General features: G+C 38.1%; 1 protein-coding gene across 1 annotated transcript in view; it reads left to right on the top strand.

Moving 5' to 3' along the window:
• The window catches only part of LOC150103690 (complement factor B-like), a 271,622-nt gene that overhangs the window by 197,511 nt on the left and 49,363 nt on the right, over positions 1-24,748 (top strand). The window contains exon 15 of the mRNA XM_090396496.1: positions 22,441-22,611. Coding sequence (XP_090252622.1) covers positions 22,441-22,611 — 171 coding nt within the window. The remainder of the gene's footprint in view (positions 1-22,440; positions 22,612-24,748) is intronic.

Below are 24,748 nucleotides of genomic sequence, written 5' to 3'. Positions count from 1 at the left end.
CATTGTTTGCCCAGGTTCCCCCTGACAAAAATAGTGGGGACCTTGTTTATCTGAATATTACCCCAGCCAGCATGAAATTTTGTCATGTTGTACCATCACTTTACATTGTGGTTTAAGCCATTGAGAATACAGTTTGTTTAGGTAAATTCCAAACTGCCAGCCTATCCTCATTCATTCAGTATCTGGGTGGATACCTAATGGGGTACACCACGAGAAAGTGAAGATGGGACATTAGGTCAGAAGCCCTGGTTGGTTTTTCCCATTCCTTAAAAGGCTACGTAGTCTTTTTATAAATTTATTTTTCCATTTGATGTCTGTAGATGCTGTATGGTCTCTGACGTGCCTTACAGGATTTTGGGTGAAGTCTTCTGCTAGAATAAGTGGTAGGGTCACAGATTCCTTTTCCCTACAGAGTTTGTAGGACAATCACAAACATTCATGCCCATGGCAGGATTTGAACCTGCAGCCTCTTGGCTGGAGAGCAGACACGCTGACCACTCAAGCAACCAGGCTGGCTACATAATCTCCTCCCAGTTATATAGCTTTGAGACTTAAGCACACCTCCTTCCCCAGTCAGTTGGAGGGGGGTCATATGGAAATATGACTTTTGCATTGCTTCAAACTTGGTATCACCTCTGGGTCTGGCTCCCACTGAAGAGACCTCAATAAAGGTCAAAACTGGTCTGGGTAGTGACCCTTCCCATAATGCATAGCATTATACATGTCTGCAAGGAGGTGTGGTTTGCATTATGGGATACTAAGGCAAGTGATATGAAGTCAGTCCACCTTTGCCACGAGTTGCCCCAGTCCTGAAGATAATTCAGGCGCAAACTTTGTTTGCTTACATTTGGATAAAGGATTAAACTAAATATATAATTTATATCCCCCAGTAAGTGACACTAGTCTTCTCTTACAGAACAAATTTCTGCTTGATATTACAGCTCTTTGCCAACGTACTACATTCTGGTTACTTCATGTGGCAAAATAATTTTACCTACAAAAAGAAGGTACAGCCATGGGCTCATCACTATCTCCACAATTGCTAACTTTTATATGGAAGCTTCTGAGCAATGTGCGCTAGATTCCTTTACTTTAATAATCTATAGTTTGGTTTAGATATGTTGGCGATATTTTCATTGCCCACCAAACTTCACACATCTTCCTCAGCCACCTGAATAAACAACATGAACACATAAATTTACCATTGAAATTGAAAATAAAACTCCCTTCCTTTCCTGGATGCACTATTCACACGACTTCCCTCAGGCAGTCTATCATTCACTTTTCATGTCTACCATAAGCCTACACATAACAGCCTATATATATATATATATATATATATATATATATATATATGTTAAAGATACCAAGCAATTTTAAACCTGGTTTTTCTCCATTTCCCAAGTAAGCAAACAGACTAAAAGTCAAGTTTGCGCCTGCAATTGATGCAAGTCTAACTGATCCCACAGGTAGTGCAGGAACAGGGCAACTCGTGGCAAAGGTGGAACAAGCTCCGATCACTAATCTTAATATTTACCCTTAATGCCAAAACACATCTCCAAGAAGGGGATGTATGAAGTTTTGTATTAAAGGCAAGGGTAGTGGTCTGGGTAGTGGCCCCTTGCCTTTAATACAAAACTTCATACATCCCCTTCTTGGAGATGTGTTTTGGCATTAAGGGTAAATATTAAGATTAGTGATCGGAGCTTGTTCCACCTTTGCCACGAGTTGCCCTGTCCCTGCACTACCTGTGGGATCAGTTAGACTTGCATCAATTGCAGGCGCAAACTTGACTTTTAGTCTGTTTGCTTACTTGGGAAATGGAGTAAAACCAGGTTTAAAATTGCTTGGTATCTTTAACATATTTATACCCAAGGTAAAAATACTTTCTACATTTATATCTCCTCCAGAGATTTTTATTTAATAAGGTTAAAACACCTTATGGTAACTTGTTTTGGCGAAATACTTACAAGCTCTGAATTACTAAATCTTAGTATTTCTAGCCTAGCTCCCACTGACAAGACCTCAATAAAGGTCGAAACCGGTCTGGGTAGTGGCCCCTTGCCTTTAATACAAAACTTCATACATCCCCTTCTTGGAGATGTGTTTTGGCATTAAGGGTAAATATTAAGATTAGTGATCGGAGCTTGTTCCACCTTTGCCACGAGTTGCCCTGTTCCTGCACTACCTGTGGGATCAGTTAGACTTGCATCAATTGCAAGTGCAAACTTGACTTTTAGTCTGTTTGCTTACTTGGGAAATGGAGTAAAACCAGGTTTAAAATTGCTTGGTATCTTTAACATATATATTTATACCCAAGGTAAAAATACTTTCTACATTTATATATCTCCTCCAGAGATTTTTATTTTTATTTAATAAGGTTAAAACACCTTATGGTAACTTGTTTTGGCGAAATACTTACAAGCTCTGAATTACTAAATCTTAGTATTAGTATTTCTAGCCTAGCTCCCACTGACGAGACCTCAATAAAGGTCGAAACCGGTCTGGGTAGTGGCCCCTTGCCTTTAATACAAAACTTCATACATCCCCTTCTTGGAGATGTGTTTTGGCATTAAGGGTAAATATTAAGATTAGTGATCGGAGCTTGTTCCACCTTTGCCACGAGTTGCCCTGTTCCTGCACTACCTGTGGGATCAGTTAGACTTGCATCAATTGCAGGCGCAAACTTGACTTTTAGTCTGTTTGCTTACTTGGGAAATGGAGTAAAACCAGGTTTAAAATTGCTTGGTATCTTTAACATATTTATACCCAAGGTAAAAATACTTTCTACATATATATATATATATACACATACATACATACATACAGTAGCAAACAAATTAATCTAAACAAGCAGAATTTTCATCAAGGTCTTGATTTTAGTTTGGTTTTCATTTTAGTTTACTTCACTATAATAAATTTAGTTTAATCCTTTATCCCAGTGAGAGCAAACAAAGTTTGCGCCTGAAAATATCTTCAGGACTGAATATAGTGTTGCACTATCTTACCTGGGTAAGTAGTGTAACACCAAGGCAACTCATAGCAAAGGTGGAGCAAGCTACCAACACTCCTATCCCAGTATCTCCCATAATGCAAAACACATTTCCTTGTGGATATGTATACTGTTATGCATTAAGGGATTGGCCACTACCCAGACTAGTTTCGACCTTTATTGAGGTCTCTTCAGTGGGAGTCAGGCCCAGAGATGGAGCTACTAGGCAGAAGTAGTAGCAAGTCATCTTTACCTATAGGAGTTGCCAAAAGGTTTACCGCCTTTTTTTTATTAAATTACTCTGGATTTAGAGAAAGATATTGAAAGTTTATTTTTCACTAGGTTAGACTATAATAAATTTAGTTTAATCCTTTATCCCAGTGAGAGCAAACAAAGTTTGCACCTGAAAATGGGAGTATTGGTAGCTTGGGATAGGAGTGTTGGTAGCTTGCTCCGCCTTTGCAACGAGTTGCCTTGGTGTTGCACTACTTACCCAGGTAAGATAGTGCAACACTATATTCAGTCCTGAAGATATTTTCAGGTGCAAACTTTGTTTGCTCTCACTGGGATAAAGGATTACTCTAAATTTATTATAGTCTAACCTAGTGAAAAATAAACTTTCAACATCAAAAAAAAAAAAAGTTTACTTCACTGTTTTGGTTGAGTGCCATGTTTCAACTGTCTCTACAATGTTTATTTTGTTGTGAATTTTTTAAAGTGTAAACAAGTTGACATTCATAGTATTTTATTCATTTTGTGCAGCTATAAAATGGATACATGTCCAAAAAAGCATTCAAAAATATGTACAGCACACATCCATGATTCAAAGACAAATTGCCAATGAATGTGGTCTTGGTTTTGATACTGTTAATGTGATTTTAAAGAGGTTTAGGTAGACAGATACCTTTACTCCGGACAGAAAAGGAAAATGTGGACAAAAAAGAAAAACTACACTTACTCAAGATCGTTTACTAGTTGGGAAAAGCAAAATGAATCGGAGATTGTCTACTGTAGAATTAAATAGACTTGGTAGCTAGTAGGATTAATGTTTCTGACATGGCATTGTCAAAGATTGTTGGAAGCAGGGAGTACTATCCACAGATCAAAAAATAAACTGCTGTTGATGAAGGCTATGCAGAAAAAGTGGCTCCAGTGGGCAAAAGTGTACAAAGATTGGACTGTCGAGAAGTGGAAAATATCACATTCTCAGATGAGAGCTATTTCTTTGTCCGAGGAGAGTGAGTACCCTCCTATGTTTGCAGATCAGCATGTGAGAAGCCGTTTTCTGCCTACTTTCAACAAGCTCCTAAATACTCAGCTAAAAATATGTTCTGGGATTGTTTTACATATGACAGTCCAGGATCACTTGTGCTGGTTGATGATTTGATGAAAAGTGACCAATACATAAAAATATTGGACAAATGAGTGGTCCCACAGATGTAGAAAGACAAAGAACTCATCTTTCAACATGATCTCATTCCATACCACATTTCAAAAAAAAGTCTAAGAGTTCTTCAAAAATCATAACATCCAATTGCTTCAGTGGCCAGGTAACTCTCCTGACATTAACCAAATAAAAAATTTGTGAGCCATAGTGAAAAAGCGACTTGGAAAATTAAATTGTGATACAAAGGATAACCTAATACAATCCATTATAAAAATATGGTTTTGAGAAACAGAAATAAGAAAAATGTGTTCTAAGTTGGTAGGGTCCATGCCTAAGTAAATTGATGAACTTATTAGGAACAGAGGAGCATATATAAATTATTAGGTAAAGTTGGAGTTAAATTTTTATACTTATTTTCTTGCAAAATTAAAATTTTTCTTTAAAATGTGAGTGTCTAGATTAATTTGTTTGCTATTGTATATGCTAACTCTTACCACCACTTTTCACAAAAACTTGATGTCACTAACATCCTCAAAAACAACTATAACAATTTGCTCTAGTGAGCAAGCACTTTGCAAGAATTACAAATTATTAGCCACATGTTTATAAACAATGGTGATAACAAAAATACTATCGATAAAATTCTTCATAAAACTACACCTAAAAATTTAAATGATATAGATTACAGTAAAATCATAGCTATCCTATGCATTAAAAGACTATCAGATAACATGAATAGAATTCTACATCGGTACAACCTTAATGCCATTTTCTTCTTTTTTCTCAGATTCCATCTGGAACATCGGGAGTCAGTAAATGCTTTCCATCAGTTTCTTATCCTTGCCATTAGTCTTAGTCATTAGAATTAGTGGTAGTTGTGGACATAAACAACTTGAATAGTGAGACAAAGAATGTGGAAAAGGGATTTGAAGTTATTGCAGGAAGTGAAGGATAATAGTTCTATTGGGAAAGTGGTTAGTTTGTTGCCCACATATGACAGTAGTGAACTGAGAAGGAGAACACTGATACTTGTGACAAGATGACTGAATTGTGTCAGGTGAAGAATGTTCAATTTGTGAATGTATGGAATGAGTCCGAAGGGACTCATTCCATACATTCACAAATTGAATGGTTAAAAGTTGATGAGATGCATTTGAATGGGTTTGGTGTTGGTCATTTGGAACAATTGTTGTTTAATAAGAGTGCACAGGGTTTATAAGAAATTAATACCACTAAGAGTCAGAGAGGGAGGTTGAGAAGCAGGATGTGGAAGAATGGGAAGAGGATGGATACAAAGATGAGGAAGTAATTATAGCAGTGCAAAATGATGCAGCACAAAATGCAGGAGATGATCAGAATATAAATGAAAATCACAGTCATGATAAGGGAAACAGGGATTGCCAGAATGAAGAGAGAAGTGCAATATAGCAGAGAGAGAGAGAGAGTAAAGAGTGATTATGTTGGTGAGATGGCCTCAAAGAGCAGAGAATTGTTATGCTTGTATACTAATGTACAGAGTATCAGAAATAAAGGGGGTTGAATTTGTAGCATTGATTGAATCAGTGTGCCCAAAGATAATTGGCATAAGTGAAACTTGGTTGACTGAGGATGATATACTGTCAGGACTTGAAATGGTATATAGAATTTTCCAAAAGAATAGGAAGATGAAGAGAGGAGGGGGTGGAGTACAATTCCTCTGATAATGGTAGCAGAGGAATTGTGTCCTTCAAGAGTCAAAGTGGAAAATAGTAGTACGTGTGAAGATTTTGAAACTGTTTGATGTGAAGCTGAGATCAGTAATATACAGGGTGTTCGGGATAAATTTGACAGTTTCGTAAGGAAAAAGAAAATCTTCTTTGTATCTATTAAATTTAATGAATTGACAAAAAAACATTACAGGCAGAGTTAATTACAATACTATCAACAAGATTTACTCAAAATAACCACCATTAGCATCGATCACAGCTTCAATTCTGCTTTGGAACCTCGAACAAGCTGATGCTACAGTCTCCCTGGGAAGGGCCGCAAAAACTGTTTTAATTTTATCCATTAACTGGGCTTTTGTATTACTGGAAGTGCGATTGGTGTCTTTTTCAACTGCGCCGCATACAAAATAATCCATGGGGTTAAGGTCTGGGGAGTTTGGAGGCCAAACATTTGGACTGGTGAAGTCGTAGAAATTTTCAGACAACCATTTTTGACTTTTCCCAGAGGTGTGGCAAGGGGCCGAATCCTGCTGCCATACATACGGCCTACCATTGGCTACCCTTGTTATCCAGGGCTTGACTACAGTTAGCAACTCCACGAACAAAGCCCGAATTCCAATGCCAGGGTTCTTCAACACCTGTTCCTGCAGATTTGCGAGGAATTCTGCTGTACGAACGCACTCAGATCGTCTGCTAGGGATCTTTCTTCTTGCTACATCCTCGTAGTCACCATTGCAAGTCTCTAGTTCATGCCTGATTGTTTTTACTGTATTCAGGGAGCATTGGGCAGCAGTCGTAATATCCTTATTTTGATGGCGGGCACGAATCATCATGATACAAGTTATTCTCTTCCATGATTCAGGTGGGTTCCAGCTATCCATCCTTTCTGACATCTTGTATATGAATGAAGAAGGGTCCAAACTTTTAAATGAAGAGAAGTGTGTGTTAATACATGTAACTTACGGAAAAATATAATTAATTATAAATATGTCAAATTTATCCCGAACACCCTGTAGTATATCCAATAGGATACTGTTATAGGCCAAGGAATGTGGACAGTGTTGATCGTGAAATGTTTAGTTAAATTAGTTGGGTAAGTAAAAGGAAGTCTAATGAGCGATTTTAATTATAGGAATGCTTCCATCACATGCTGCTTTAGATAGTCATCCTGCAGATAGTGTATAGTAACAAGGAGAGTAAATTTGTTGAGTTTCTGCAGGATAACCATCTGTTAAGCAGCATGCGATGGAAGCAACACAAGGTTTATCAGTGTTAGATTTGGTGATAACCTAACAGGATGTGGAATGAGGTATCAACACTGCCACCTGTTGATCATGAGGTATTGGTTTGGAAGTAGTCAAACAGGAAAAAGTTGTTATCAAGAAGACCTATGTGTGGAACTATAAGGTGGGTGATTATCAGAAGCTCTGTAGTCAACTAGCATCAATAGATTGGGTTGATGAATTGTGTAAAAAGAGATGTTGACAGTGCATGGGAAATGATAATGCAGTATCTAACACAAGCAATGCATAAATGCATACCAAGAGTTAAGCAAATAAATAGAGTAGGAGCGAGATGTATGAATGGTGAAATCAAGCAAGCAGCGTTACAAAAGAAGTTGTTATGAAGTACAAGACAGTTTGCAGTAAACAGACTGGCCAGAAAACTGACAAGTATGGTTAAAAAAAGAAAAAGTAGAATATGAGAGGAGATTGTCCAGTCAGGTCAAAGCTAATCCAAAGGTAACTTTTCAGTGATGTGTCAAGCAACAAAAAAAAATTATGGAAGGTTGATATTGGTGGATAGTTATGGTTGCGTAACCATAGTAAATGATATAGTGGAGTTATTTAATGAACACTTCATCAGTGTATATCATAGTGGTGTGAATGATTCTGTGCAACGTGTAGAAGGGAGGCAAGAATTAAGAGAATTAAAGGTGAAAGAATTAGAGATATATCAAGTGTTGCTTGGGTTAGATGTTAATAAGGCTGTGGGAACGAATGACATATCACCACGTATTTTGAAAGAATGTGCAAATGAGTTAGCAGAGCCTCCATAGCTCAGTCAGTATAGACGAAGCCCTTTGGTTGGAAAGACCTGGGGTCCTTTGAATCCTGTCATTGATGAGGAACCTTTATCTGGTCTCTTTTGACTAAAGGTGAGTTTGCCAGTCTCATACGGAGATAGAGGTTTTTGCTCCTGGAAAATCGAGTTTTTCGTCCCTTGGAATAGGCAAACCAGCCCTGTGAACATGCTGCTACAGTCAAAAATACATCTCCCTCCCAGCTGCAGGCCATTTGGGTGTTGTACTAACAAAGTCACATCAAAATGTAACATGCAGACCCAGCATTGGAAGTAGGATAAATGCACAGAGGAAGAAGAAGAAGTGCCAAAGAGTTAGTCATGTCCTTGTCCTAGTCTTGCAGTGAAGAAGGTTCATAAGGAGTGGAAAGAAGGCAAAATAATACTTCTCCAAAAGCATGGTTTGAGAACAGAAATTTCCAGTTATAAACTGGTCTGAATCTGCAGTTGTGATCAAAGTGTTGGAAAAACTAGTTAGAAAGAGAATACAGGATTGGGTTGATTGACATAAGATTCTCTATGATGGTCAGCATGGGTTTGAAGGGCAGGTCTTGTTTCTGCCATCTGCTTATGTTTTATGATAAGGTGACAAATGTGTGGGATAAAGGAGAATCGTATACAGTGATATTCTTGGACTTTGCAAAAGCATTTGATAGATTACCAAAGGGATAAGTTGGTGTACAAGCTGCAGAGGATAAAAATAGAAGGTGACCAGTAGTGTGCCTCAGGGTTCTGTTCTTGGGCCCTTACTGTTTAACTTATTTGTTAATGATATTTCATATGGAGTGACTAGGATCTTCAGATGTTTGCCGATGATGCAAAGTTAGATAGAATTATCAGGAGTAGTGCTGATGTTAATTCTTTACAGGAAGATTTGAATAGACTTTTAGCTTAGACAAATGAGTGGGATTGCACTTGTAATATTAATAAATGCTAGGTGCTACACTTTAGGATACAGAGATTTAAGTCTACATACTGTATTGGTGGAGTTATACTTCAGGAAGCGGATGAGATTTAGGATCTTCGATTGATGGTGGACAGTGGACTGAAGTTCAAAGGGGACCTTGTATGTGCTGCAAAGACTGTATATCGTATTGCTGCTAAGATAAAAAGTACATTAATATGTAGGGATAAGGAGGTGGTGGTGCTTCTATATAAGGCATTGGTCAGACCATATATGGACTGTTTTGCTCAGATTTGGTCACCTAGTTTTCATTGTGATGTGAAAACAACACTAGAGAGGGTCCAGAGACGAATAACCAAAGTGATATCAGGACTCTGGAGTGTTGGTTATGAATGGCATTTGAGAGAGCGTGTGGATTACAGAGGTTGGGGATAGGAGTAAAAAAGGAGATATGATAGAAACCTTCAAGTTAGTTAAGGGATTCTGTCAGATTAATACAGAATAAATTATAAGAAGAGTGGATGTTAAGATGGGAAAATGAGAGGTCATCCCTGGAAGCTGTATAAAGAAGTGGTGAAAAAGGGTGTGAGGAATAGATTTTTTATGTGGAGAATTATTAGTGAGTGGAATGCATTGTGAGTGCAGGTAGTGTAAATAACTTCAAAGCTCATTGTGATAGACATGTTGCTGGTTGAGTGGGCTTCCTACGATGAGTCTGTTGACTCTATGATGGTTACCAAATAATAATAATCCAATCCCACATTTTCCAGTTTATGCAACAGTCTTCCCTGCTGTATTCTGTCAAACGCCTTAGCAAAACCCAACAGTATCATGATTTATTGATTCCCTCTTCTGACTCAATAGTAACATCATTATAGAATGTGAAGAAGTTGCTCAAACATGGCCTTCCCTTAGTAAACCCATGCTGTTCATTGCAAAGTATAAATTCTCTGTGAAACCATTTCTGTATGCAAGCCCTATAGTTGATACATCAGTCTTTGTACAACCATAGTGCAATAGGCTTACCATACATTATTTTTACTCCTGCAGAATCTTTTCCATTCTGAAACAACTCAAATGATATTGCCTGGTCAAAAATATAACCATTTCAGCTGAACACTCTTTTATTATTATTATTATTATTATTATTATGATTATTATGGGTATCTCTATGGAGTCAGAAGACTCATCACTGGAGACCCAAACTATCAAAACAATATCTATCATACCTTTTCTTGAATTCATTTACAGACGAAGGACTCACAACTGAGTCAGGCAATGCATTCCACTCATTCACCACCCTCCAGGCAAAAAACCTTATTCTCACATCCTTGTTAACCACACTTTTCCTTAATTTCCAGGGATGACTTCTTGTTCTTCCATCACTATCACACAGCCGAAACATTTCCCTTGCATCAATCTTATAAAAACCTTTTAGTAATTTAAATGTTTCTATCCTATCCCCTCTTCTCTGCCTATCAATCAACCTTTGCAATCCACAAGCTCTCTCAATCTATCAATGTAGGGAGCATTTTTTACATCACTCACCAACTTAGTCACTCTCCTCTGAACCCTCTCCACAACCTCCTCATCTCCAAGGAATCCAGGTGACCAGACTTGTGCACAGTAATCCAAATGTGGAAGTATCAATGCCTTATAAAGGGGAATAATGACCTCTTTATCTCTGGATGTTAGTGTGTTCTTCAATAACCAAGTAATCCTATGTGAAATCTTGGACACCCTAGCAATGTGCCCTCTGAACTTCATCTCCCTATCTACCAACTCCTCCAAGTCCCTAGTCTCATCAATCTCTTGGAGTACCATTCCATCAATGTGGTACACAGCTGGTAATCTTTTAATCCCAAATTGCATAACTTTACACTTTTCCACATTGAACTGACATCCATTACCTTTTGCCATTTTGTTAGCTTATTTAAATCATCCTGCAAACTCTCAACATTAGCTCTTTTAGCTTCTGTGCTGATATCCCATCAGTCCATATTGGAAAACAGCTGTAGTACTTCTTCCTCAAACTTAAGTTTCTTCATCCAGTGAAAAGGTAGCATGAGGTCAATGTTGCATACACAAGGTTGATAGCTTAGCAGAATGGGCACTTATTAGTTGAGCAGTTGAACACTTTCCTCTGCATCTCTCACTCACATACTATCTGCAGTCAGTAGAGTTAGTTTTTAATTCCTTCTTTTTTTGCAGCATAACTGAAGAATTCTTTTTGGTGGTCTTTAGCTTTCAGAGCCAGTTTCTTTTTCATACTCAGACTTAGCTTTCTGTACAACAGGTGTGATTCTTCTAGCCTGCCTTATAATTTTCATACTTGACATCATCCTTGTGTACACAGTATTCCTTCTACACCATCTTTTTCTTATGAATCTCTTGCTTAATAATATTACACATCTATTTCACTCCTACCCTATTCTCTTTGAACACTAGAGACACATTCAGATCTCATATCATTTAAGTATTCTTTAAAGGCTTCCCATGTACTGTCAATATCCTTTCCATTCCATAATCTATACCATGGTGCAGAACCCACTGTATTCCTCAGTTGGTCATAATGTTCTACTTTGTAGTTCAGCATGTAACCTTTTCTGAATGGAACATTCATAAACTTAAGCACTTCCCAAGTTATTATCAACTGGAGGCAGAATAGTTTTGTCTTTAACTAAAACCCCCCTCTGACAGTACAATCAGATCTAACACTCTTTGATGGCGAGTTCCTTCTGTGAGATGCTGCTTGAGGAAGTTGTCTTGCAACATCTCAATAAATTCAGTTTTTGTATACTCTTCTCTGGAGTCTGCATGACACGGTTGTACAACTTGCAGATCTCTCTTCTTAATCTAACATTGCAGACATCCTCGCACATGCTTGATAAGTCCAAACTGGACAAATACAAAATCGTTCTCTCCTCATAATCATTTCCATGATTAATGTCCACTCCCATCATTAACACAGCTGCATAACATTGTCCCTCTTATTGACAGATTCTCACCATTCCTCCCATCATAATCTAGTTTTCCTGACCCTCTATTCTATCTTTTACAAATTAATAATTTCTCAAGGCTCCTGATACCAAATGCTTTCAAGTGTAGGCTGTCCCACTTATACAAATCCATTCTTCCTTCAAACTCACTCTACACATCCAAAAACTCGCATCCATTCCTTCTACACAGCCTATGCATTGAATCATTTGCTATCATAGTAGTTCTTAATTCATTTCTGTCATATTAGGTAATATACTTATGATTTTCACTTTTCACTCTTGCTTCTTCCAACAATCCTTTCATATCCTCTCTCATACTGAACTTATTGCTAGTTAAGTCATTCATGCCTACCAGAATCACAATCTCTTTTGCTTTGCTTTGCTGTTTTTCAATTGCATGTGCTATATTTTTAATTTTTGCTCTGGGAAATCTATCACGAAACACCATACCAAATAATATCTTTTTTTTTTTACAGTCAACTTTGCCTACCTGATTTTTGTTATGAACTAACTTTCCTGATTCCATAGTTTATTATTTCCCATTTTGTTATTTCATTTTCTTATCCTCCATTGTTCCTTAAAACACCACTTGACTTTCTGTAATTCCCGTATTGTCTGTTTAATAAATTGTTTTAACTTTACAATCTCAGACATCAAATAATTTTCAGTATCTTCAATATCCTCTTCAGCATAATGAGCCTTCTTGTTCTTGACCTCACTGTTCTTGTTAGCATTCCATGTCTTGTGTTTTTGGTGCAATTTTGCAGCTGTATTTGATTTCACGATATCTCAGTAAAATATGAAAACATGAAAATATGCACTAATATACTATCAAACACTAATTTTCATAGGGTGGGGAGGACAATAAAACAGATGAAACTCACCAGTTTTACACAAACACTAACCACACTGACTACTCACAATGTAGCCTCGACTCAAACAACAGATGCCTGTGCCCTTCTGCATTCAGGTAATCCATAAATTGTATACAGCTCTCTTCTATTCTCAGATGTACTCCATGCATCCATATATTCCAGACCTCTTGCTATCATCTCATTTATTATTACCACTCATCTCCTCCACTCTGCATTATCATACTGGGACAACACACTCACTATTTTTACTCAGACACATTTCTGCTGCACTATCTCTAACAGCAACCTCAAATCTAATACTACACAATTCACACTTCCTCTCAGATCATTTGTACTAATCCTTATCTTCTCTATATTTTCACTTCTCTTCATTGCCATTGTTATTGCTAGTTAAGAAATGCTTGCCTAGTGAAACGACAATTTCTCTGGCAATGCACACCTGGAATTATTGAATCTCCATACTTGACACTCCAAACAAATTCATTCATCCTTCTCTCACTGGCATCCCTGACTTTTACTGCTTCCAATCTCTCTCTCTCTCTCTCTATTCATCCCTTGCTTCCATACTTGACACTCTGAACAAATTCATTCATCCTTCTCTCACTGGGATCCCTGACTCTTACTGCTTCCAATATCTCTCTCTCTCTCTCTCTCTCTATCCCTTGCTTCCATACTTTCTTGACTTTTTGCAATTTCCTCTCTTCTATTCTCTCGCTTTTCTCTCTGACATTCTGTTGCACTAGCCAACCTCTCCAGCTTTCTAATATCTTCATTCACCCTCCTCAACTCGGTCTTCATTCCCTCCATCTCATATCTTGGTAGTTCTGTTTCTCTCTCTCTCTCTCTCTCTCTCTCTCCACACATTCTGCTTTTAGTTGACATTCACACACAATCATGGCCATCAGACAAACCATCTCCTTCTGCAACACTGCTCAAGGTTAAATCCATATGTATGGATTTCACATTATCTCCACCCTCCAACACACACACAGCTGGTATCCACAAATTGAATTTCATCCATTTCCAAACCACTGTATCCACTACTGCTAAATCTTAAGATCAAGATATTTATATCTCTCAGCACCTCCCACTGCCTACATTTCATACGCACATACACATTCTTCTCCCACACCTGCCACATATTTAAGCAACAGGATGTGTACATGCATGCAGCATGTACTACAACATACAAAATCATAGTCTTTAAATGGTTGTGGGCTGGGTGATGTGTAGAACTGGCATTTGCCATGTTCAGTATGATCAATATAATTGGATACAAAACTGAGACAATAAAATCCTAACAAAAGACCATATAGAAAATCATCAATTTCAATAGAGCAAATTTAAAAACCAGTATTCGTAATGAAATAAACAAATAATATTCTTCCTTCCTGCTAACAGTTATTTTTTTACTAATAGCTGATGTCAATCGCACATTGATGTGAGCTGTTAAGTCATGCTAGAAGGCAATCGGAAATTGTCTTCACACACTAGTGCTGCCAATTGACCTTTAAAGAGCAAACACTGAAACATGTAAGCAAAAAAGTTCAATAATGGTTCAAATTTGGGCAGATGCTAGTAGCACTTCAACACTTGTTCCTCTTTAAACAAATGTCCAAAGCTGAAGTGACAATGGTGTAGTAGACCAGAAGATTCTGGGCATCAGTGTGAACTCCATGCTGCACTATACCAGACTTCTCAGACTTCTAATAGATGACATAAGATTGGAATTTCTGTAGTCTTTTCTCAATAGAATATCGTGTTTGTCCGAAGTAAAAAAAGATGGCAATCACAAGGAACTTTGCAAATGGGATTGATAGAAGAAAAGGGAGAGTATTGATCAGAATCAAAAAATGGACACTAGATTATATTTTTTGAGACTCTTCAAAATTGCTTCAGAAGTGCCAGCAACATAAGGAATTGGAACTCTTTGTTCATTTTCAGGATTTGTAGGAATAGGCCTGTTAAGAATTAAGCGTGTTGATCTTCTGTAAGGGGAAGCCATTCTGTTTCATAATACAATAGATATTGTCAAGTTCTGGTTTGGCATTATGAGTGAAGCAGCAAAATTTTAAATATTCATTTTTTGAGACAGGTGACTTTCCAAATCATGCTGCATGTAATGGCCAGTGAAGGCAGGTTTGCAATAAACAGAAGTAGCCAGTACACCACAAGGAAAGTGGGAGACGAGGAGAATGGAGTGTCCAGAACACATCCTATCTCCTCCATACATTCTCAATGGTTATTTTGGATATGCTATGTGGATGATGTTTTTGCCATATGGCCTCACCCGGAAGATGCTCTACCCCCATCCTGACTAAAATCAGTCTACATCCCTATAGCAATCATCATGGAGATAGAGAAAAAAAAATAGAAAATTAGCCTATTTTGGATATCCTCCTCTTTCACTTTCCTTCTGGTGTATAGACATTTTTCAAGCAGCTGGTAAATATAAATTATTATCGATTAGTGCCTCAAAATGTTCATAATTCTTAAATTCTCAAAAATTGCCTAGGGCACCAAATTTTGCTACATAGTTTGGGGAAAAAATATATAGAGGCAATGTATAGGGGGCACCTAAATTTTCTTTGCCTAGGGGCATCATATACTCTCGGACCAGCCCTGTACCACAGACGTGCTTTTCTATATGAGTCGATTATTTCCTTCTTACTTCCACTAGCAAGAATCAGCCACGTGGTAAGGAACTAGTTCTTAGGTACGTATGTCTAGTTTTGTACTAAAACAGTTGAAATATGAATGGCTATGCATTTTACAATATCATTTTGCTAAAACTTAGCAGATGTTGTATGGATATATCACCCAGCTTCAAATGGCAAGCATATATGTCAGCAAGGCAATATGGCCTAATGATATATTGCTACATTTCTTGTTACAGGCAGTTATTGGTAGCCTTGGTTTACCTGTTTAATAAGAGTCATGCAATGGCACTGGTCACAAGGAAATGGAAAGAAGGTGAAGTCATTCCACTGCACAGAGGTGGTGATAAGGGTGTGTCTACAAGTAATAGGCCATTCTGTATATCTAGAGTAGTGGTTAATTAGAGAGATTAATGAGAGCTATGATACAGAAATTGGTTGATAATAGCAATATTCTCTGTGAGTTTGTTAAACGAAGTCACGTTTTACAAATTGGCTTATGAACTATAACAGGGGGATGAATGCATTAGAGAGGAGAGGTTCATATACATTGTTATACTTTGATTTTTTTAAAATAATTCACTACAACCATTTATATCAACTTTTAATGATTAACCATGTTTTTTTGAATCATAGACTTGAATCATAGACTTTTTTCATTCACTAAAACTGAATGCTTCTCCAACATGTTTTACTATCTGTATAGCTGACAGCATTTTCAGGAAGATATTTAACACAAACAAAAAGCAACCATTTTCAAATGCTGTTATTTCTATTAATTGCATGACATGCAGTGAGGTTGGGCAGAGAGCTCTGCCCCACCTCACAATTGGGACAACTTTTTGTCCTCCCCAATCCAGAACAAAAAATGCCATACCCTACATCCAGAGAAAAAATTGCATGCATTCTTAAAAGGTATAACATCCAGATCTTCATGCCTTACTAAAAACTGGTTGCTCATATCTGCTCAGCAAAAGATCTGCTCCGTCATTTAGATCATCCTGGTGTCTGCAGTATATTTTGCTCCTGCAAACTTGAAAAATAGCTGATGTCTATCTAGAAGAGTACAGATAATACATTCATTTTCTGCACTAGCTGTTCCAGGATGGCAGACCATGACCTGGATACAGATCATGGGATCCTGTGAAGAAGATTCCCCCCTCTTAAACAGAAGAAGATATATATCAGAGAGACCACTTCTGGAGTCCAGCACAGCAATACAACACTCTCCAAACCAAAATCTGGGAGACCATTATTTTGAGACCCTTCAGCAAGTTTCCATCACTATACCCACAAAGGTCACATTTAGGACTGTAGGAGTCCATATTTTACAATTTGTCTGTGTCTGCTAGTTTTTTAATTAGCTAATTATATTTAGTTGTGTTTTCTCCTCTAAATATGAACATGAGTATAGGCAACTTGATGAAGGATGATCGCTATGGATGATTTAAATTAATATAGATTGGAATCAATAGATGGCATATATATATATATATAGAAGTACTAGGCCATCAATCATGAATGAAAAGCTCAGGAGACAGCGTAGAGCTATAGTACCAAGGAGATAAATGCTACTTGGCATTTACAACAGCTGTTTAACAGCAGTCATTCTGTGAATGTATTCTGAAGGTAGAAAAGTTGAATAAGAGAGGTGTCATTTGGATGAATGGAGGGATTTAAGAATGAAACCTGAAATCAGAAGGTAATGGAGATAGCACAGGATTAATAATGGAATAACTCATGGCATGAAGAGTATAAAGACACACCAGGAAAGGTGACTCATTTGGTAGGAACAGCAAAATGAAGTACTTTATCCTTTAGATGCTCAAGTATAGAGGAAATGGGAGAGGATGGACTGCTGGTGAGTGAGCAAGAGATATATGTGAGGAATTAAGACAACTTGATCAGTAAGGCAATAGGATGCCTTAAGGGAATGTTCCAGAGAGGTAACAGCAGCTCAGGGAAAGAAGTGGAAAGAGAGTTTCAAAATTGTTCCACTGTCTGGAATTGTGGATAAACAGAGGTCATGTTCCATCAATCTACGTATGTACTACAGCAAGGTAACAAATTAATTTGATAATATGAATTTAACATGAGAAGCTAGTAACCGAAACTAGAACAGATGGGATTATTATTATTCAGGCCTCCATGGAGTCAAAAGATTCATCATGGGAGGTCCTTCCTGAGAACATAAAGTCTGTCAAGATTCATTGAGGGGAGGTCCCCCTTAAGAAACACAAAGTCTATCATACCACTCCTTAAACTCATTGACCGTTCTTGCTCTCACCACTCCATCAGGCATGCTTTCCACGGTTCGACCACCCTCCACGCAAAGATACCACTCCTCACCCTCTTGCTCACAGTTTCCTTTCATAACTTCCAGGGATGGCCTCTTGTCATCACTCCTTCTCGCTGTTCAACCAAGTGAAAGAACTCCCCAGTGGCAACCCTGTAACCACCTCTCAGCAGTTTAAAAGTCTCAATCATATCACCTCTCCTTCTTCTATCCACCAAACTCTGCAGTCCACATTCCCTCAGCCGATCCTCATAACTATCCTTGTACAGTCCTGAAACCATCTTTGTCATCCGTCTTTGTATCCTTTCCACAGTTAATTTATCCCCTTCAAATCCTGGGGACCAAATCTGAGAACAATAGTCTAAGTGTGGTCTGATCAGAGACTTGTACAACGGAATGATAACCCTTTTATCTCTGCAGGTCAGTGGCCTTCTCTACGTATGTACTACAGCAAGGTAACAAATTAATTTGATAATATGAATTTAACATGAGAAGCTAGTAACCGAAACTAGAACAGATGGGATTATTATTATTCAGGCCTCCATGGAGTCAAAAGATTCATCATGGGAGGTCCTTCCTGAGAACATAAAGTCTGTCAAGATTCATTGAGGGGAGGTCCCCCTTAAGAAACACAAAGTCTATCATACCACTCCTTAAACTCATTGACCGTTCTTGCTCTCACCACTCCATCAGGCATGCTTTCCACGGTTCGACCACCCTCCACGCAAAGATACCACTCCTCACCCTCTTGCTCACAGTTTCCTTTCATAACTTCCAGGGATGGCCTCTTGTCATCACTCCTTCTCGCTGTTCAACCAAGTGAAAGAACTCCCCAGTGGCAACCCTGTAACCACCTCTCAGCAGTTTAAAAGTCTCAATCATATCACCTCTCCTTCTTCTATCCACCAAACTCTGCAGTCCACATTCCCTCAGCCGATCCTCATAACTATCCTTGTACAGTCCTGAAACCATCTTTGTCATCCGTCTTTGTATCCTTTCCACAGTTAATTTATCCCCTTCAAATCCTGGGGACCAAATCTGAGAACAATAGTCTAAGTGTGGTCTGATCAGAGACTTGTACAACGGAATGATAACCCTTTTATCTCTGCAGGTCAGTGGCCTTCTCATAATTGCAGCAACCCTCTGTGTTATCTTCACCACCTTTGCAATATGTCCCCTAAATTTCAGGTTTCTATCAATCATCAACCCCAGATCTCTTGTCTGCCTTATTTCCTCCAGTATAACTCCTCCCATAGAGAATGCAGCATCCCATCGATGTTTCCCAAACCTCAAGACCTTACATTTTGCTGCATTAAACTGACACCCCATTCATTTGCCCATCTATATAGCTTATTCAAATCCTCTTGCAGGGCTACCACATCTGCACTATTACTAATAATCCTTCCCAGCTTCGCATCATCTGCAAACACTGAATATCCCCTTGCAATCCACTAGCAATGTCATTGATATAAAGATTAAACAATATAGGTCCTAGTACTGAGCCCTGTGGGACCTCACTTGTAACCCTCTGCCTCCTTGAAACTGCTCCACCATACACAACTCTCTGATACCTATCAGACAGCTAATCCTGAATCCAGTTGACCAATCTGACATCAGACCATGTGCTGCAACTTAAATATCAGTTTATCATGTGGCACCCTGTCAAATGTGTTCGCTAAGTCTAAGAAAATTGCAGTATATGCCTTTCTCTCATCTATTGTTCTTGTAACTTTATTATAAAAGGCTAGTATATTGCTAAAACAAGTGTGTCCTTTCACAAATCCATGTTGACTCTCACAGATAATATTACCCTCATCTGCCCAATGCTGTATACTGTCCCTCACTACTTTCTCCAAGATCTTAACAACTATTGATGACACACAGACTGGCCTATAATTAGACACTTCCAGTCTGTTACCACCCTTGTGCAATGGCACTATCTTACCTTCCTTCCATTCGCACCTTTCCCGCAGTCAGACTTTCATTGAAAAGCCAGGTTAAAGGCACTGTCAGTTCCCTAGCACATTCTCTCAAAACTCATGGTGAAATACCATCCAGTCCAAAAGCTTTACTGACATCCAGAGTACTCAATATCTGAAACACGCTCTCCTCCTGTCCCTCTAAACCTTGAACCTGCCCTATCCCTCTAGCATTAAAACTGACTCCTCTAGTCTGCCCTGTATGATGAAATACTCCAATAAAGTGTTCATTGAACAATTCCATACTGTCCTCTGCATCAGTTACTCTATTCCCATTTTTATCCCACAATATCATTCTTCCACAGTCATTTCTCCTCCTACTGGCCACATAGCTAAAAAATTCCTTAGGATTTTCTTTGGATCTTAGGGCCAATCTCCTTTCATATTCCAGTTTTGCCTTCCTTACCATACTAGTCACTCTTCTGGCCTGTGTGTTATATTCTTCATGCATCCTCTCTTTACCTGTCTCCTTATATCTCTTCCATAGCCTCTTTTTTGCATGCAATTCCTGTTTAATATTGTTAGTCATCCACTTTACTCCTAATTGTGTCCTCTTCTTCAATTATTAGATGACTGGCCATCAGATAGGTATTCAGCAAATTGTGTATAGGGGCATGATATCCTGAAACAAGGAAAATGGTGTGCCACAATGGTCTGTTTTGGAGCCATTGTTGTTAATCTTGTATATTAATGATATTGTGATAGGTTTAACTGGAGATATGCAGCTTTTTTTTTTTTTTTGCAGATGATGTAAAATTGGGAAGAACAATGGAGGAGTCAAGCAAATGTTGTGGACTTACAAGAAAATTTGACAGATTGAGTGATAGGCAAGTGAGTGGGAAAAACAGTTCAGAGTTGAAAAGTATGAGCTTCTGAAATTTGTTAGATAGGAAAAGATGCAAAGTTTACACTTGGTGGGGAAATTTTGGAGGATGTATTATAGATAAGGAATGTAGAAGTGGTGGACAGAAACTATAAGTTCAGGAGATCACACCAGATTATGAAAATGATGCGGAGGACCTTGACATGCAGAAATAAAGAGAATATATGGAGTTGCCCAGACTTTCACTACTTGCAAGCACAAACTTGACTTACTTCTCTGTTTGCTTACTTTGGAAATGGATTAAAACCAAGTTTATATTTATATACATGTAAAATAGCTTGGTATCTTTAACGTATATTATACCCAAGGTTAAAAAACATTCTACATCTATCTCTCATCCTCAGATTTTTATTTAATACGGTCAAAGCACCTTATGGTAACTTGTTTTGGTAAAATATTTATAAGCTATGTATTACTTAAACCTTGGTATTTCTAAGCCTGGCTCCCACCGATGAGACCTCAATAAAGGTCGGAACCAGTCTCTGGGTAGTGACCCCTTGCTTTAATACATAGCATCATACATCTCCTCAAGGAGATGTGCTTTGCATTAAGGGTAAATACCAAGAATAGTGATCAGAGCTTATTCCACCTTTACCAAGAGTTGCCTAAGACTTGCCCTACGTACGGATTCTCCCAGACTTGCACTACTTGCAGGTGCAAACTTGACTTACTTGTCTGTTTGCTTACTTGGGAAATTGATTAAAACCAAGTTTATATTTATATACATATAAAATAGCTTGGTATCCTTAAAGAGAATATAGTTCAATTATGTAAAACCATGATCAAGCCTAACATGGATTATTGTGCACAGACTTTGATCACCTAGTTTTTGTGTAGGGAGGTGGGAGAAGGGATGAAAATATATTAGAAAGGGTCAAAGAAAGATTGAATAAAGTGATATCTGGTTTTTGTAATGTGGAATATGAAGACAGATTGAGAAATGCAATTTGCAGAGTCTCATGAATATTATTATTAGTAGTAGTAGTAGTACGTGACACCTCCAGGGAGTCCAAAGATGCATCGAGGCAGGGCACCTACTCTACAACTCTCCACCAACTACACCAATGCCATGTATGTCCACCACCACCAGCATTTTCACAGACAATCACAAACATCCATGCATATGGTGGGATTCAAACCCACAGCCTTTTGGCTAGAGAGCGAATATACTAGCCACTCAGCTAACCAGGCTGGCAATAGGAAAGGGGAGGATATGATTGAGACATAAAAGTTGGTAAGGGATTCATTACCAGGTTAATGTGGAAGAATTTTTTTTTTTTTATATGTAAAATGGGAAACAAGGGAAACAAGAAGCCATCCATGAACACTATATAAAGAGGGTTGTGAGCAAGGGTCAGTAAGGAGCAGATTCTTTATATAGAGAGTAGTTAATGAGTAGAATTCATTGCAAAAGAGTGGAGTGTGGTGAACAAACATATTGAATGAGTTTAAAGTTTAGTTTGATAAGATCAAACCGTTTTTGTGACAGTGTACCTCCACCAATGAGACTTTCCCCAAGAAAGTCTGGTGGATAATAATAATAACAACAATTCTTTAAGTAGTTGTCTTTTCTTTTGACTATTTAACTCAAAATCTACAAAAATTAATTAAATATAGAATTTACTTATTTAAATGAATAGTTGATTTTAAAAATCATTTATATGAAATTACATGTTACAGGCTTAACTCATGTTGAGAATGAAAGCAGCTTACAAGATTTTGAAGTCGAGAATTTTGAAATTCATCCTAAGTATAACCAAACTACCATAGATTATGATATTGCCATTCTGAAACTGTCACGCCCAGTGGAATATAATGCATTTGTTCGGCCAATATGCTTACCAACTGAAGGTAAAATAATAATAACAGCAGTGTGTGTGTGTGTGTTGAATTTATAATTTTTTCTCTATAAGTCTTCATAATATTTGATATTGTAAATCTTTTATTATTTATTATTATTGTTATTATTATTATTATTATTCAGGTCTTCATGGAGTCAAAAGACTCATCATGGTAGGTCCTTCCTAGAAAACACAAAGTCTATCATACCATTCGCTAAACTCATTGGCCGTTCATGCTCTTACCACTGTATCAAGCAATGCATTCCATGGTCCAACCACCCTCTATGCAAAGAAACCACTCCTCATCCTCTTGCTCACAGCTTGTAACTTCCAGGGATGGCCCCTTGTCATTGCTTCTTCCCCCTGTTCCACCAAACGTAAGAACTCCCAATGTCAACCCTGTAATTACCTCTCAACAGTTTAAAAGTCTCAATCATATCACCTCTCCTTCTTCTGTCTACCAAACTCTGCAGTCTGCATTTGCTCAACTGATCATTGTTAATTTTATCTCCTTCAAATCCTGGTGACAAAACTTGAGAACAATAGTCCAAGTGTGGTCTGATCAGGACTTTATGCAATGGAATGGCAACACTTTTTTCTCTGCAGGTTAGTATCCTTCTCAGTATTGCAGCAATCCTCTTCACCACCTTTGCAATATTATTATTATTATTATTATTCCTGATACCTCCAAGGAGTCCGAAGACTCATCGTGGGAGGACATCTACAACTGTCTCTACACCTAACCTCTACTACGAATCATCTCCATCAACGCCATCTACCTCCCACTTCCAACACCACCACAACTAGTAATTTTTGTCTGTAAATTGCGTGTGTTCTGAAGGGCCGATTTGTATGTATGCGGGATGAAAAACCCGAGTTTCCGGGAGGAAAAACCCTGCTACCTCCATATGAGATCGGCTAACTCACCTTCGATATGTTCTCTAAATTTCAGGTTTCTATCAATCATCACCCCAGATCTCTTGTCTCCCCCTACTTTCTCCAGTACTGTTCCTCCAACAGAGTATGCAGCCTCCCATCGATTTATACCAAGCTTCAAGTCTTTACATTTTGCTGCATTAAACCAGTACCCCCATTCACTTGCATATCTGTCCAGTTTATTGAAATCCTCTTGCAGGGCTCCCACATCTGCACCATTACTAATAACCCTTCTAGCTGCACATAATCTGCAAACAGCTGAATATCTCCCTGCAATCTACTGACAATGTCATTGATATAAAAGTTAAACAATACAGGTCCCAGTACAGAGCCACTAGTAACCTTTTGCCTCTTGATACTGATTCCACATATACAACTCTCTGATCCCTTTTGGATAGCCAATCCTGAATCCAGTTCACTAACCTGACATCTAATCCCATGTACTACAACTTAAATATCAGTTTATTATGTGGTACCCTGTCAAATGCCTTTATAAAATCCAAAAAAAATGGCAGAATATGCTTTACCTCCTCAACCACTCTTATCACTTTATTATAAAAAGCAATCATATTACTAAAACAAGAATGCCCTTTGATAAATCCATGCTGATTCTCACAGAAAATATTACCCTCATCCTCCCAATGGTGTATATGATCCCTTACTAATTTTTACAAGATCTTAACAACTATTGATGAAATACAAACTGGTGTTTAGTTTGACACTTGCAGTCTGCTATCACCTTTATGCAATTGCACTATCTTATCCTCCTTCCTACTCCTTGACACCTTCCTGTAGCTAGACTTTCATTGAAAATCCAGGCCAACAGAGCTGTTAGTTATAGAGCAATGGGACTTCACCAATAAAGTAATGGTTAAGCCCCATTGCTTTATTGACATCCAGAGTAATCAATATTTGAAATGCAGTCAGTCTCTTCTTGCACTTCGAAACCTCCAACCTGCCCTGTCACTCTAGTATTAAAACCAACTTTTTCAGGTTGAAATACCCCAATAAAGTTGTTCGTTGAAAAACTTGACTATGTCCTTTGCATCACTCACTCTATTCCCGTTTTTATCCAACAATGTCATTCTTCCTACTGGCCACATAACGAAAAAATTCCTTAAGCTATTCTTTGGATCTCAGGGCCAATCTCTTCTCATATTCCAGTTTTGCCTTCCTTACCATACTGGTGACTCTCCTGGACCGAATCTTAT

The sequence above is a fragment of the Typopeltis vanoorti genome, chromosome 8, assembly GCF_054136105.1.
Source record: "Typopeltis vanoorti isolate ZY-2024b chromosome 8, IOZ_Tvanoo_1.0, whole genome shotgun sequence".
NCBI lineage: Eukaryota > Metazoa > Arthropoda > Arachnida > Uropygi > Thelyphonidae > Typopeltis > Typopeltis vanoorti.
This window is presented reverse-complemented; position numbering and strand designations above follow the sequence as displayed.